Genomic DNA, 15665 nt, shown 5'->3' with positions numbered 1-15665 from the left:
TATGTAAAACAGAAAAGGGTTCAAACTAAATCAGAGTTGCTCTGTGCATGAATGAGTATGTATGTGCATGTGTGTGCACATGTGTGTGTGTTTGCAAGAGAGAGAGAGACAGACAGACAAACGAGGGAAACTGACTGCATGACCAATACAAATTCTAAATATCAAACACACAATTTGAACAAAGTGACTCTTTTCAAAACATTATTTTTACTTTCCAATATCCATACTCACCAAAAATACAACCATACACATAATAAGTTTACAAATATTATCATCATTATTATCACTATAAAATTATTATTCTGCAGACAAACGGAATCAACCACAGCCTTATTTAATGTCAAACAAATCCTTTTCATGCAGTAAAGCATTCGCCCGCTGAATACAAACTGAACAGTGCACAAGCCTTGATATTGCACCAGGAACCCCTTGCCCCCTCACTATCTCTTGTTGCTTACTGTCCAGCCGACCACATGGATGAACAAAAAAAAAAAAAAAAAAAAAGAGAAAGAAAAAAAGAAAAAAAAAACCCTGTAAATATCAATCCCACAGGGCCTGAGAAGGAGAAGAAGAAAAAGTACTAAACATTTTTTTTCTTTTAAGACTGATACAGAAAATCAGGCACAAATAGTCATATTCAAGCACATAAACCTAGGACATGCCTCTGATGGTGACCATTCCATTAATTTTTCAACAGAACAAACAAAAAAAGAAAACACACACACACACACACAAAGAACACACACTAACATGAACATCAACATAATTATACATAATAACAAAAATATGAATATAATAACAGGTATCCAAAACTATAAAAAAAATTTTTTTTTTAAATGCCTGTGCGCACCTGACACATACCAGGCACCAAAAAAGGAATACAACATAGTATGAGTGCATAATTTAAAAGTCCAGAAAAAGACAACACCAACAAAAATACTATGAATAAAAAAACAAAAACTAACAAAGTAGCCAAGACTTTCTAGAACAAGATAGAGATAAACAGACAAACAAGGCAGAAAATAAGGAATTAGGAGACAGACATCAGAAACAAAACAAGACAAAGGCCAGAAACAAAGAAGTGATCGGAGGAAATTTCTTGCACACAAACTCCAGGTGGACACACTGTTAAAACACCGAGTCCCCAGGGTCTCCTCAGGTGTGTGGCCTCATGGCGACCTAACATCGATGGTTCCCTGTGGACTGCTGATGCTGGACGAACCCGGGTGTGGCCGTGTATGGGGGAATCTAAATGAGCGGCGTGGGAGTAATGCCACTGAAACAGTGCAGATGATGGGGTAGCAAAAACAACAAAAAACAAAAACAAAAAAAAACACTTAGTCCCAGCATCCCCTCACAGGGTAGTGGAGGGGCATGGGGGTGGGAACCAAAGCCTAAAAGTTAAACAAATATTTTCCACGCAGTAAAGCAGTTGCCCACTAAATGCAAACTGAACGGTGCACATGCATTCATACTGCACCAGGATTTCCTGACATGTCCCCCTTTACTGAGTGAAACCGTGCAAAACTGAAATTGGTGATTATCAATACGTCAAACCCCCCAATGTACAGTCACAAAATAAATAGTACAGTGTGAAAAAAACAACAAACAAACAAAACCCTGACATTTTTTTTCTTTACATTGTAGTGTAATCAGTGTCACTGTGTGTCATCAAAACCTCAGTTCCTGCAGATATCTCAATGAAAGTATATGAAAAAAAAAAAAATACTGAAAAAAAGATCATAAACAAACAAATGAATGAATACATAGACAAACAAATAAACTCAAAACTCTGTGTATGTGTGCGTGTGTTGTGTATGTGGGTCTGTGTTTGCGTGTGTCATTTTAAGTAACTTATACAGGGTGCAGTCACTTGAGTCTGCTTGGATGACAAAAGAGAAAAAACAAAAAAACCCAAAAACACCTCCCCTCCTTCAAAAAACAAACAAAATCCACCCCCACAGCCACCAACACTCTTCTCCCCCCCCCCCCCCACCCCACCCTCACTCCCTCTTCCTTCCACTTTCCTCTTCTTTTTTCGACACATTCTCTTTACGCTTTCTCTCCCCCACCTTTCTACACATGTTTCACAGTTTCAACAGCATTATATTTTGATAAAGACCCAAAACAAATTCGAGTCATTGGGTGCTAACTATTGGGATGATACGATAACCTGAGATCTTGTGTGCAGCATGCATTTAACACGTAAAATAATCCATGGCAACAATGGGGTTGTCCCTTGGCAAAACAGTGCAACAAAATCCTCTTACACAGTAAAACAAATACGCTTGCAGACAGAAAAAGAAAAAAAAGAGAAAAAAGGGGTGGTTTTGCACTATGGTGACATACTTTCCCCAGGGAGAGCAGCTGGAATTTCATACAGAGAAATACACTGTGACTTGTGCCAAAAACAACAACAGATATTGGTCAAGCTACACACGTTACAGCCCATGTCGCAGAAATATGGGCAACAACAACAACAGTATTCTGGTTTACAACGAACAAATTTCACAAGCCCGACTGACACTCTCCTGATTTCGTTTCTGAACACGAAGATTGATTGTTAACACAAACAAATTTCTCCTGTCCTCTGGAACTTGCGTTAACCCACTGACTGCTGCTGACAAAATATGGTTGTCACTGAAAGAGGTGTCACCTCAGTGTGATGAGACCGTGCTTGCTGATCAGGATACCTATCACCACCCTTTATCTGCACTACTTCTTCTTGTGAACTTGTATTACTTTTATCAGCAAAATCAATGACACCATTGATAAGTACATACACACACAAAAAAAAGAAACCCGAAGTAGTAAGTGCATTTTTAACTCATGCCACACTGATCACATTTCCCCAAGGTTCTGCAATCAAGGGTCCCCAGCCCAGGGAGGAGGTGTCTGTGAATAGTGCCACCTGAAGAGTAGGTGGGGCTATGGGCACCCCCTGTGTCCGAAGAGGGGTGGTTAACCACTCTGATGTCACCTCGAGGAACCACTCGCCCAGACATATCAGCAAACCGATAGGCCTAGTTTGCATCAGTTTGACATGGTACAGTATATGACACCAAACAAGGGGTTAATGAGCCGACTCCTCTATATACCATGACAAATCTTTAAAAAAAAAGAAAAAAAGAGAGATACAAATCAAAAGTAAGAAATTTCCAGATACAAAGAAAAAGTACAAAATTTCCACTGTTTAATAACTCGGTTAGAGTTCATCGGATACATTTACGCTTATCTTTACCTATGATGCAAAAACAGCATCAAATGACGTTACAGTCGAAGCGCATTTGCTCTCACGCTTTTTTTGAAAAATCAGGAACGTTGGTCTTCATGACGACACTGCTGCTTCAAAGTGGAAGCAAACTGATTGTTCTCAGCACAAATGCTCAGGTGAAAATGCTCTGCGGCACTGTGCATATGAAATCAGGTACAAACTAGTATGCAGGAACAAAGAAAAGAAAAGAAGTTTTCGGGTTTCAAGGAGGCTTCAGAGTGTGTGGACTGATCCATATAGAATGCTCCACCACATCTGCTAAAAAAGAAAAGAAAAGAAAAAAAAAGTGTGTGTGTGTGTGTATAAATTTAAAAATATGATGGAAGTGACTTACGCATAAACTCACCATGCTGGATGCTAGGCAGGCCTTGAGAACAGAAGGAAGAGCATCGACAATGACACGGAGTCAGACCGAGATTCTTGGGGGTGGGTTTTTTTGTGTTTTTTTTCGCTTTATATTCTTACAGACTGCGAGTCTTCCAGGAATGGAAAGGCATGTGAGGGACGGAGGTGGGGAGGGGGTGAAGGTTGGGAGGGGGGGGGGGGGGGAAGCTAGCAACGAAGGAGACGGTGGAGATGTGGTGGCTGTGGGTACAGGGTACAAAGAGGATTCAGTGATAATTCACCATTCATGGGAGTTCAGAAACCAGGAATATTTTCTTTTGCAGAAACACATGTCTAAACACACACTCACACATGATCTGGGTACACGCGCTTTTCCTCTTCTCTCTCTTACAATCTTCAGTGGTTACTGTTATCATTACCAATCATCTTTTCTAAAACATGTTTTAAAAATAAAAATCTTACATTATTAACTTACTTTAAACCAGAAAATGATACATTATTAACTTACATTAAACCAGAAAATGATACATTATTGACTTACATTAAACCAGAAAATGATACATTATTAACTTACATTAAACCAGAAAATGATACACTAAAGAGTACAAAAGGGCAGGCAGCAAAGAAAACTGAAGTTGTACGCAACAAATACATTTACAGACTTTCAAGTGAAAGGTGCACTCTTTTGTAACAAAAATCACAGATCAGTGAATAATAATAATGATAACAGTACATTTACATGGCGCTTTCAAACCTCTCAAAGCACTTTACAATAATATGTATATCAGTACACAAGAACACACACACACACACATGTGCATGCACTCATGCACAAACACATACACACGCATGTACACATCCATACACAAACACATGAGGAAGATAACATGCGTGGAAGAAATAAGATGCGAAAATGAATGGAAAGAACATCTATATTTTTCATGCAGCTATTTTGAAACTGAAAACTGTCACCGTTTCCCCTCCAGTGGAATGATACATGGTACACATTTGTATTTGTATTTCTTTTTATCACAACAGATTTCTCTGTGTGAAATTCGGGCTGCTCTCCCCAGGGAGAGCGCGTCGCCATACTACAACGCCACCCATTTTTTTGTATTTTTTCCTGCGTGCAGTTTTATTTGTTTTTCCTGTTGAAGTGGATTTTTTTACATAATTTTGCCAGGAACAACCCTTTTGTTGCCGTGGGCTCTTTCACGTGCACTAAGAGCATGCTGCACACGGGACCTCGGTTTATTGTCTCATACGAATGACTAGCGTCCAGACCACCACTCAAGGTCTAGTGGAGGGGGAGAAAATCTCGGGGGCTGTGCCATTATTCGAACCAGCGCGCTCAGATTCTCTCGCTTCCTAGGCGGACGCGTTACCTCTAGGCCATCACTCCACTCCACACTGCATTACTGTCCATACAAGGACAGTGAAATAACTCATGCAGTTGAACACCAGATACACAGTTGATTCAGATACCTACTCTTTCTGCTCCCCACATGCCCAGCATCCCCCACCCACCCACCCACCCCCCCCCCCTGCCACCCTTTCCCACTCCCTGTACACAGCAACACCCAGGAAGGGCTGTCTGATGATGGTGCAAGCATGGCCCAAACAATGGAAACAGTCGGTGGGAGAGATCATCATCATCATCATCATCATTATTACTATTATCATCGTTGCTTATAGTCCAGCCAACTGCACTGGGCCATATCAGGACTGCCCAACTATACATAAATGTTCAACCGTGTTAAACACAAAACTGTGGGAGGGATAAAGAGGGGAAGGGAAAGGAAGGGAAAGAAAGAGAAAATTCAGATTTTTCTTTCTAAGTTTTAAATGGCACACATCTATTTGATACTGCTTGCTAACTATAGTGATAGAAGAAAATGTTCACATGTATGACAAAATGGACAAAGTACACATATAGTGAGGCAAAACCTACTGCAAGCATGTGTGCGTGTGTGCGTGTGAGTGTGTTTCAGTTCTTTTTTTCTTGATTGCGATTTTAAGATGAAAATACACCCCTTCCTAACCCACCCCTGTCTCATCCTATCAGTCATTTTCCTTAAAGAAAAGCGGGGACAGAAAGAGAGATACTGAGATAAGTAATCTAAATTACACGGATAAACTCATTACACAAACTTCAGCATTATCACCGATCATGAACCACACAACACTTTGTACATCAGCATCAAAATATTTCAAAGCCAGCTCCACCACACTAGGCACTACACAATGCTCACAGTCACACCATACAAAAATATCAGTCTTTCTCCACCATCATCAAAAAATTCAGGGAATTCCTAAAGCAAAGGACAAAAATGCTTGGGGCTTCACCCAAGTCACAATTCAATGTTCAAAGTGGGAACTAAAACGTCTGGCCCAAAACAGTGACCCATGCTACACTGTTATTAAAAAAAAAAAAGAAGAAGAAGCAAGGAAACTGAGTCATGTTTCAGGAAAGCTAAAAAAAAAAAAAGAACTTGAAGAAATTTTATCAACTAGACACATTTTATTTCATTATTTGAATAATTCTAGAGTTTGCAGAAGAAAAAAAACAAAAAAACAAACACATACATAAAACCAGCAATGCAGAAAATGAGAAAGGAAAGAGATGACAGAAAGAAAATGACTGAATGCCAGAAACAAAGTGAGTGATTTAAAACGAACAAAAAAAATAATAAATAAAATAAACGAAAAAAACAAAACAATAGCAACTGTGTCAGAAAAACAACAACCTTCATTAAAAACAAAAACAAAAAAACAAACTACTACTAATGAAAATAAATAAATAAATAACTTGAACAAAAGGAAATTCAGTCACGTTTCAGGGAAACTACTACTAATAAAAAAATAAATGAACAGAAAAAAATAAAAATAAAAAATAACTTGAACAAAAGAAAATTCAGACATGGTTCAGGAAAACCCAGAAAGCATGCAGAAATCATAATCAGCTAAAAAAAAAAAAAAAAAAGATTCACTTCAGTATTGGAATGATGGGTGTTTTCCTTCACAGTACTCTCACTACTTAGGCCCAACACTCAGCTTATATCACAGTTTGACATAAGTTTACATTTGGGCCAACAGCAAAGTGAGAGCTGTATTATCAATAGTTTCTCCAGTCGATGGGAAACCATTTACAGCTTAGTCTTTTGTGAAGGACTATGACTCTCAAACTAGGAGGCAAAATTGCACTGGCTCTTAGTGCTGCAGTCTTGTGGGTTAGTTGGCCTTTGGGAACCATCCCAACGCCGACTGTCCTAAAACCCTCTTGGCCGAGAGAGTGGGGATGTACTTGGGCAAGACACTCTCCACTATAATCAATTTCTAGCCCAAATAGTCGGAACAGCAGTTGCCTCCTCTGCTGTTCTGATGGTCATAGTCGGACACGACTATCACATATATATATATATATATACTCTCACAACAAGCAAACAGTTGAAAACACCTACACAATCTCAGCTTTAATTCAAACCACACATCACACTCATGTTCTCTCTCTCTCTCTCTCTCTCACCACACACACACACACAAAATCACACACACACACACATATATCATTATATGTATATATATCTTGATACACATACACACACATTCATTTCAAATCACACTAAGGAGATCATAGACAACTGCATTAATGCCCTCAAGATATGAACATATAGTAATACTTTCATACACCCCCCTACCTACATACCATCTTTCAGAAAAGAATGTAAACTAAGCTGTCAAAGTAAATTTCTTTTTTTTTTTTTTTTTGCTTACAGCCCAGCCAACCATAGAAGGCCATATCAGGACTAAAAATCTGTAATAAACATGAATGCTATAGAACCTAAAAAAAAAAAAAAAGAAAAAAAAAAAAAGAAAAGAAAATCAGGCAAAAGTACAATCACATTCTTGCACATCAACTTTGGACATGCCTCTGACGCTGACCAATTCATCAACTTTTCGCACAAAACAAACAAAAAGAACCCCATCCCCTCTCCTCCCCCACCCCCCCTTAAAAAAACAAACCCACCCTAACCTGAACATAATACATAACAAGCAAAATCATATACAATACAATAGAATGCAATAGAATACAATAGAATAGAATATGTCTATTACCAAGTGTACCACATAGTTGTCTACTATATAATAACAGCAGGAATACAAATAAGTTGTGTTTAACGATCTATCAGCTATTGCCTTTACAGTCAAGTTGTTCAGGAAATTCCAGAAGGTGGGGATGATATTTATACTGAAAGAGTCTCCTGGCATCCTCACAAGGGGTTCATATGTAAAACAGTCATGTCCGACTATGACCATCGGAACAACAATGGAGGCAACTAAGTGCTGTCCTGACTATCTGGGCTTGAATTCCCCCCCCCCCCCCCCCCCAATCATTGAGGAGAGTGTCTTGCCCAGGTTACACTTCTTCTTCTTCTCTTCTTCTGCGTTCACTCGTATGTACACGAGTGGGCTTTTACGTGTACGACCGTTTTTACCCTACCATGTATGCAGCCATACTCCGTTTTCGGGGGTGTGCATGCTGGGTATGTTCTTGTTTCCATAACCCACCGAACGCTGACATGGATTACAGGATCTTTAACATGCGTATTTGATCTTCTGCTTGCATATACACACGAAGGGGGTTCAGGCACAAGCAGGTCTGCACATATGTTGACCTGGGAGATCGTAAAAATCTCCACCCTTTACCCACCAGGCGCCGTCACTGTGATTCGAACCCGAGACCCTCAGATTGACAGCCCAACGCTTTAACCACTCGGCTATTGCGCCCGTCTGCCCAGGTTACACAACCCCTCTCTCTCAGCCAAGAAGGCTTTATTAAAGTCAGTCGGTGCTGGGATGATCCGCTGAAGCCAACTAGCCCCCACCAAGGCTGGCAACTTGACAGCCAAAACAATACTGACTCCTAGTTTTGAGGGTCATAGTCCTTAATAAAAGACTAAACTGTAAATTAATTTCCATTGTAGTGTAGAGAAATCACTTATCATACACCTATTATTTTGCTGTTGACCCAGTTGTAAGCCAATGATGATGAATGATATGGATACTTATATAGCGCCTATTCTCAGTCGGAGACCAAGCCCTAAGCACTTTAAAAACTCGGGGTCATTTGCATAACAGGCTGCCTGCCTGGGTAAAGCCAGCTGCCACTGGGCGCTCATCATTCGTTTCCTGTGTCATTCAATCAAGATTTCAGGCACGCACACTTACACACTCAGACAGACATGCAACATTTTACATGCATGCCCATTTTGTTTATGTTGGCATCCATGCTCCATTTTCAGTTGTGTGCATGCTTGGTATGTTCTTGTTTCCAAAACCCACCGAATACTGATATGGATTACAGGATCTTTCACGCAAGTATTTGATCTTCTGCATACGTATACAAATGAAGGGGGCTCTGGAACTAGCAGGTCTGTACATATGTTGACTTGGGAGATCGGAAAAATCTCCAGCCTTTACCCACCAGGCACCGTTACAGAGATTCAAATCCGGGACCCTCAGTTTGGAAGTCCAAACTTTTAACCACTTGGCTGACGTCCATCTGATATGAGCCAAGCGATGAGACATGTCATATTAACATCACAGACCCCAGTATCAGCAGAACACAACACTGCAGCCATGTGTGGGACTGACTGGCCAAGCTGGAGTCCTGAGGTAAGGAGAATAACACAGTGGAATGCAGAGCACTCAGACTTGTTTTGACAGCTCTCTTTTTTTTGTATTCTATGATTCCAGAACAACACTCCATCCCACACAATAATGATTGGTTCCAAGGTTTAACTATTATATAAAAAACACACAAACGAAACCCAACTGATTTGACCTGGGATAGTAAAGAAAACACTAAACTTCAGAAGCTGTAACTTAATTTTTTCTTAAATGATAGAAAATATGAATTCAAACCTTTAAGGAATCCTTACAAGTAATAATACAGAGATATGTATGTAGATACATACAACATCCACATACTGATACAACTTCCCCCTCAGCCCCGCTCCAACACACACACACTACTGCAGATATACTCAAATACATACAGAGGAATTGTGTGCAAACACAACACACACACACACACACAGAGGTAATGCACACAAAGACACAGACAGGTAATGCACACACACACACACACACACACACACACACACACACACACACACAGAGGTAATGCACCCACACTGTAACAATTCTACAAAAAAAACCCACCATCTCAGAACATATACACAAAGTCTGAAAACTGAATCTCTCACACTGTCAGATTACCCCACTTCACAGCGCTACCACTTCAGAACCTTCACAAAGTGATAACTATCCAGCATCCTGTTTCATTACACATCTATATCATCACAGTCTCAACAGAGACTACCACCAGCGCCTTACAAAAAAAATGCTTGAGATCGGCAACACAGAGCTGCAACTGTCCATGCCCCGCCTGTTACCGAATGACTTCTTCCAACCTTGGGCTCTGAAGCCATATGCCTGTCACTGATGGTTGTACAACATATTGTCATCATCCTCGGGTTCCCCAAGAGACAAATATGACCTTCACTGTTTGTTCATAGCAAATCCATTCTCTCTCTCTGTGTCTCTCTCTCTCTCTCTCTCCCTCTCTTCTGCACTCAACTGGCACTGTTTCCTTTTTGTTTCTGCAAGTTTCTCTCTCTCTCTCTCATACGCGCGCGCGCACACACACACACACACACACACACAGAGACTGTGCAAGAATCACAATCTTCTTCTTAAGTTTGCACACATCAATGGGTGTGGACTGTTCAAACGAGAATAAAGATAAGCAAGCAAGCAACGACACACACACACGCACACACACACACACACACACACAAACACACACACAAATTCTTCAACACACACACACACACACACACACACACACACACTGGAATGATGAGGGTGAAGGACAGTAATTCATTGACTACAAAATTGCCAGGCCTGCTTAAGCGAAAACACCTCTGTGTCTGCAGCCAAATAGTCCTTATGATTCAGAAAACAAACTAGCAAACAAACAAAAAATTGCATCTGTATCTTTATATGATTATGCTTTATGAAGCAAGCAAACAAATAAAAACACACACACAAAAAAGAGTGCATCTTTCTCTTTGAATGATTAAAGCGTAGCACATTCTTCCTCAGCCAACACTCACTGAATGTATCTTGATGGCACAGATTATTAGATCTGGAGGTCTTAATTCCTCCAGTCACTAACCAACAACAACAAAAAGACAGGAACAAAACAAAGACAAAACAAACAAACAAAAGAAAAAAGGATAAAATGCATTGGAAAAAAAACAACTGCAAGCAAGCAAACGATACCTTATCCTCATGACCACCCCTCAAAAAAAAAAAAAAAAAAAAAAGGGAGAGAGAAAAAGAGAAAAAAGAAAATCTCACATGTTTTGCATACAGTCGACTGTGGTCATAATTTTTTATGATAACAACTGAATCAATCAATCACAGAAAATCATAAACAACACGAATTCTCCTCCAACCCACACACACACACACAAAGACATCTCTTACAAAATGGGTGACGCCAAACACCTCCAACCTCCACTCCTCCACCCCACCCTCACTTCTGCACACACCTCCACTAATTCACAACAACCCATTTCTCCTCCATGGACAGAACAAACACTCACAAGTTCAATTCATTCGGACTACTCCTACACACAATTCACAACAAAGTTCTCTTTTTTTTTTGGTGGGTGGGGGATAACAGGAATTTGTTTTTACAATACTGACAGTAACATCCCTATATATATATATATATATATATATATATATATATATATACATATATATATATATATATATATATATATATATGCAATCACAACACTCACACAAGCCTGTCTCTAAAGATGAAATTGCATGACAGACTATAAAAGAACTGGAAAAAAAAAAAAAAAAGAACGAAAAAAATTGCAACCTTTTTGTCATTGCATGAATTCATTGACCAGTATTTCATAAGAACTTTGGTGTGAAACCTTGCTTTCACACAAGGGAGCAAAATGTCAGATCTTACCTGTCTTTGGGCAGAGCACTTATCGGCGGAGATCCCCCTCCAGTCCACTGAGCTGATAGCTAGCTCCCTTGTCAACCAGCTGAAGGTTATTTCTTGAGAAGATCTCCATCAAAACCAAGCTCCTTTTAATCAGGCTGTTACAAGCACCCTGCTGCTGCCCTGAGATTCAAAAATGATGATCACCCAAATCTGATGCTTCCTCTTTGTTACACACCTCTTCTTCCATTGCGACAAGACTGGATTAAAAATCCTCTCAATTTTTTTTTTTTTTTTAATTATCTTTTTTAAGTGCTTGCTTTCATTCTACTGGTGCCGTAGCTTCAATCCAAACCGGTGGGTAATTTTCATGTCTCTGGATGGACAACTAACTATTCTACGCATGCAAATGTCACATGAACCTTTTTGCATACAAATTTCGCATATTCTTTTTTCTTTCTTTCTCCTCTGACACTGGCAATTTTTTGTACACATTCATCACAAAACTCCTTACTTTTCCACAACACTCAGCAGCTCTTCTGAGAGAAACGCTCACTCTGCCTCTGACTTTCTGGAATGCCCAAGACAACACTCACCAACATTTTTCAGTTCTGCCATGAGGAGAAAGGAAGTCTTTTCCCTAAAATTACATTCTAACTAACATACTATACCATGACCCACTGATGCAGACACCGGCAGTGGTCTGGTACCTGTCTTGTTCAAAAAATACTATTCCGCTCAGGTGGAGAAAAAGTAGGTAGTGACCACCCTTCGGCAGGGGTCTGATTCCTGTCCTGTGTAAAAATACTATTCAGTATTCTGCTCAGGTTGGAGGAAACGGAAAGCATCTGTGGCTAGTGGCCTCACTTACAGTGCTACATTCCTTCCATGTGCCTGTGCAGCACCCTCTTTTCTGACAACCGTCTTCCATCCAGGATGCCCAGGCAAGCAAAAGGGAGGTAATATACTAAAGGAGGCCACCAGCCACAGATACTATCAGTTTCTCTGCCTAAGCAGAACAGCATTTTTATGGAGGACCAGAATCTGACCGGAAGTCTGTACCAGTGGGTGATGACATTATATGTTGGATCAAACTTCACTTTCAAAACAACAACCTTTCTGTCCTGCTCACCACAGACACAGCCAAATGCGCGCACACACACACACACACACACACACACACACACACACACAGGTCCAGAATTCTGCCTCCACTGCAGCAGTCCTGGCTGGCTAGATCCCTAGGGGGTCTCGTCGCGCCGTTAGCTCTTGACAGCGATGAGGATGATGATGAGAATGACGACGACGAGGGCCAGGACCATGATACACAGCATCTTGCGGTTCTTCTTCTGGTACTTCTCCGCTTTCTGCAGCTGCTGCAGCCCCTTTTCCACTGCCACTGTGGAGTTCTCGATGTTGTAGTCGATTCGGTCCAGTATCGTCCCCTGTTGGAGGAAAAGACATGCCATGAATTGTGCACAACACAACAGTGAGACTGGGATATAAAATTGTCACCATGATTTACCAACCTGTTTCAGTTTGGTTCATTATTGTCCCCTGTTTGAGAAAAATATATACCGTAAAATCTGGTCTATAAGCCACAACTTTTTCTCTCAGCTTCAACCTCTGCGGCTAATACAATGATGCGGCTTATTGAGGATTTCTGTTCATGAATTTTTGGATGAGCTTCAGGTTAGTGTGCTAACTGTTCATGATTTAAAAATCAAATCCGCACATATTAAAACCTTCAGATCAGCATTCAGGTCTACTCTGCTCAAGCGAACACCCTCATAATGCCGAAAACAAGACGAAATGCCTATGATGCAGCCTTCAAATTGAAGGTGATCAACCTAGCAGACGACAGTGCAAGCGATGAACCAGCAGCGACCTCCACCTTGCGTTCATGTTCATCAAGTGAAAGTGAGGCTGAAGTCAGTGACAAGATGGCGGAGAAAGCTGCGCTGGTTCTCTTCAACCCGGACACTGAAGACGATGAATTCAGTGGATTCAGTGAGCAGGATGACGTTGAATAAATTTGACTATCCCTAAATTATGAATCTTATTTTTGTTGTGTTTATTTTTTGTTTGTGTGTGGCAGTATTTTCGCTTGCTTTTCTTTGTGTTGTTTCCGCTTCTGTTTATTTCATAACCTACAGTATTGACAGCTTTTCTGTAGTATCGGTATGTGTTCTGGTACTGGTAATAAGTGCGGCTTATAAGCCAGTGTGGCTTATGTGTGTATGAAGTTCAATTTTGTTCAAAATTTAGTGGGTGTGGCTTATATACCAGTGCGCTCAATAGACCGAACTTTACGGTACAATAAACTGTAAACAACATATTGAGATTGGGATATATATAAAATTGTCACCACGATATACCAATCTGTCTCAGTCTGGTTCATTATTGTCCCCTGTTCAATAACATAAAGCGATATACATGATGACTAATTATTGAGACTGAGATATAAAATCATAATCATCATCATTATTTACAAACTTATCTAAATATTGTCTCCTTGTCTGAGGTGAATACATGTGACAAATTGTTAGCAACATACTGAGATTGGGATAAAAATGTATCACCATGACTTACTAACTTATTTCAAAATTTGGTCCAATATCATCCCCTGTTTGAGGACAATATATGAGATGAATCATCAACAACATACTGAGACTAGACACAGAATAGTCACCATGATTTATTAACTTACTCAAAATTGGTCCAATACAGTCCCCATCTTTGAGGAAAATACATACATGATAAATTATTATCTGCATACTAATATTGGATATAAAGTGGTCACAATGATTTCCAAACTTATTTAAATCTGATCCAATATCGCCCCCTGCTTGAGGAAAATACATGTGATGAATCATTTACGACATACTGAGACTGGGATATAAAATGGTCAACATGATTTACAAACATGAAAACATTCTACAACTGCTTAACATTTTTCATTAATAGCTATAGCTATAGGCCACTTATCAGCTTCCTTAAACCTTTTTACACAGGTGTGAAATGTACTGAAACAAAAAAAAAAAAAAAAAGAAAAAAAAAGAAAGAAAAACGCTTACTGCAGTGGGGACAATGCCCTTGAGAAGTCAAAATTTAGTCAAAAACTCAAATCAAAGGATCAGCACAAGAAAACAATGCATCCAAAATGGACAATCACAGTAAAGTTTTTCTTCTTCTTCTTCTTCTTCGTTCGTAAGGTCTTGGCTGAAACTCACACGACCACTCGTACACATACAAGTGGGCTCTTAACGTGTATGGTCATTTTTCCCCCCGCCATGTAGGCAGCATTACTCTGATTTCAGGGGTGTGCATGCTGGGTATGTTCTTGTTTCCATAACCCACCGTATGCTGACATGGATTACAGGATCTTTAACGTGTGTATTTGATCCTCTGCTTGCTTATACACACGAAGGGGGTTCAGGCACAAGTAGGTCTGCACATATGCTGACCTCGGAGATGGGAAAAATCTCCACCCTATGTATGTATGTATGTATGTATGTATGTATGTATCTCTCTCTCTCTCTCTCTCTCTCTATATATATATATATATATATATATATATATTTATACTGACTGATTCTTTCCTGCATATGAGGGTATGTTTGCTATTGAAATATGTCACTAAATGCTGCACTGCAAAAAGATAGAAGATTCTAATCTGTTCCCCCTACACGCCTACAATTTTGTGCACACTCCTGCCAACAGATAACTAGCCTGAAAAAGTAGCCTCTCATAGTGAAGGTAAATACACATCACTACAGATGAACACCACAGAACAGAATACAATACCATCACAACAGTACACCAATACAACAGCAAAACAATACAACACCAACACAAAACCAATACCAAACCATCACAATGCAAAACAACACCAATACAAACCAACACAACGCAACACCAATAAAAATCCAACACAATACAAAACCAACACAATATCAATACAACACCAACACAATAGAATTCAACACCAATACAACATCAGCACAA

At 39.9% G+C, this 15665-nt stretch overlaps 1 protein-coding gene across 1 annotated transcript in view; it reads right to left on the bottom strand.

The window, feature by feature from the left end:
- Positions 1-12840: 12840 nt before the first annotated feature.
- LOC143300692 (syntaxin-16-like) overlaps positions 12841-15665 on the bottom strand; it is a 15845-nt gene continuing 13020 nt past the window's right edge. The window contains exon 7 of the mRNA XM_076614539.1: positions 12841-13102. Within this exon, the coding sequence (XP_076470654.1) occupies positions 12920-13102 (183 nt within the window). The 3' untranslated portion in view covers positions 12841-12919. The remainder of the gene's footprint in view (positions 13103-15665) is intronic.

Source organism: Babylonia areolata, chromosome 26 (assembly GCF_041734735.1).
Source record: "Babylonia areolata isolate BAREFJ2019XMU chromosome 26, ASM4173473v1, whole genome shotgun sequence".
Lineage (NCBI taxonomy): Eukaryota > Metazoa > Mollusca > Gastropoda > Neogastropoda > Buccinidae > Babylonia > Babylonia areolata.
This window is presented reverse-complemented; position numbering and strand designations above follow the sequence as displayed.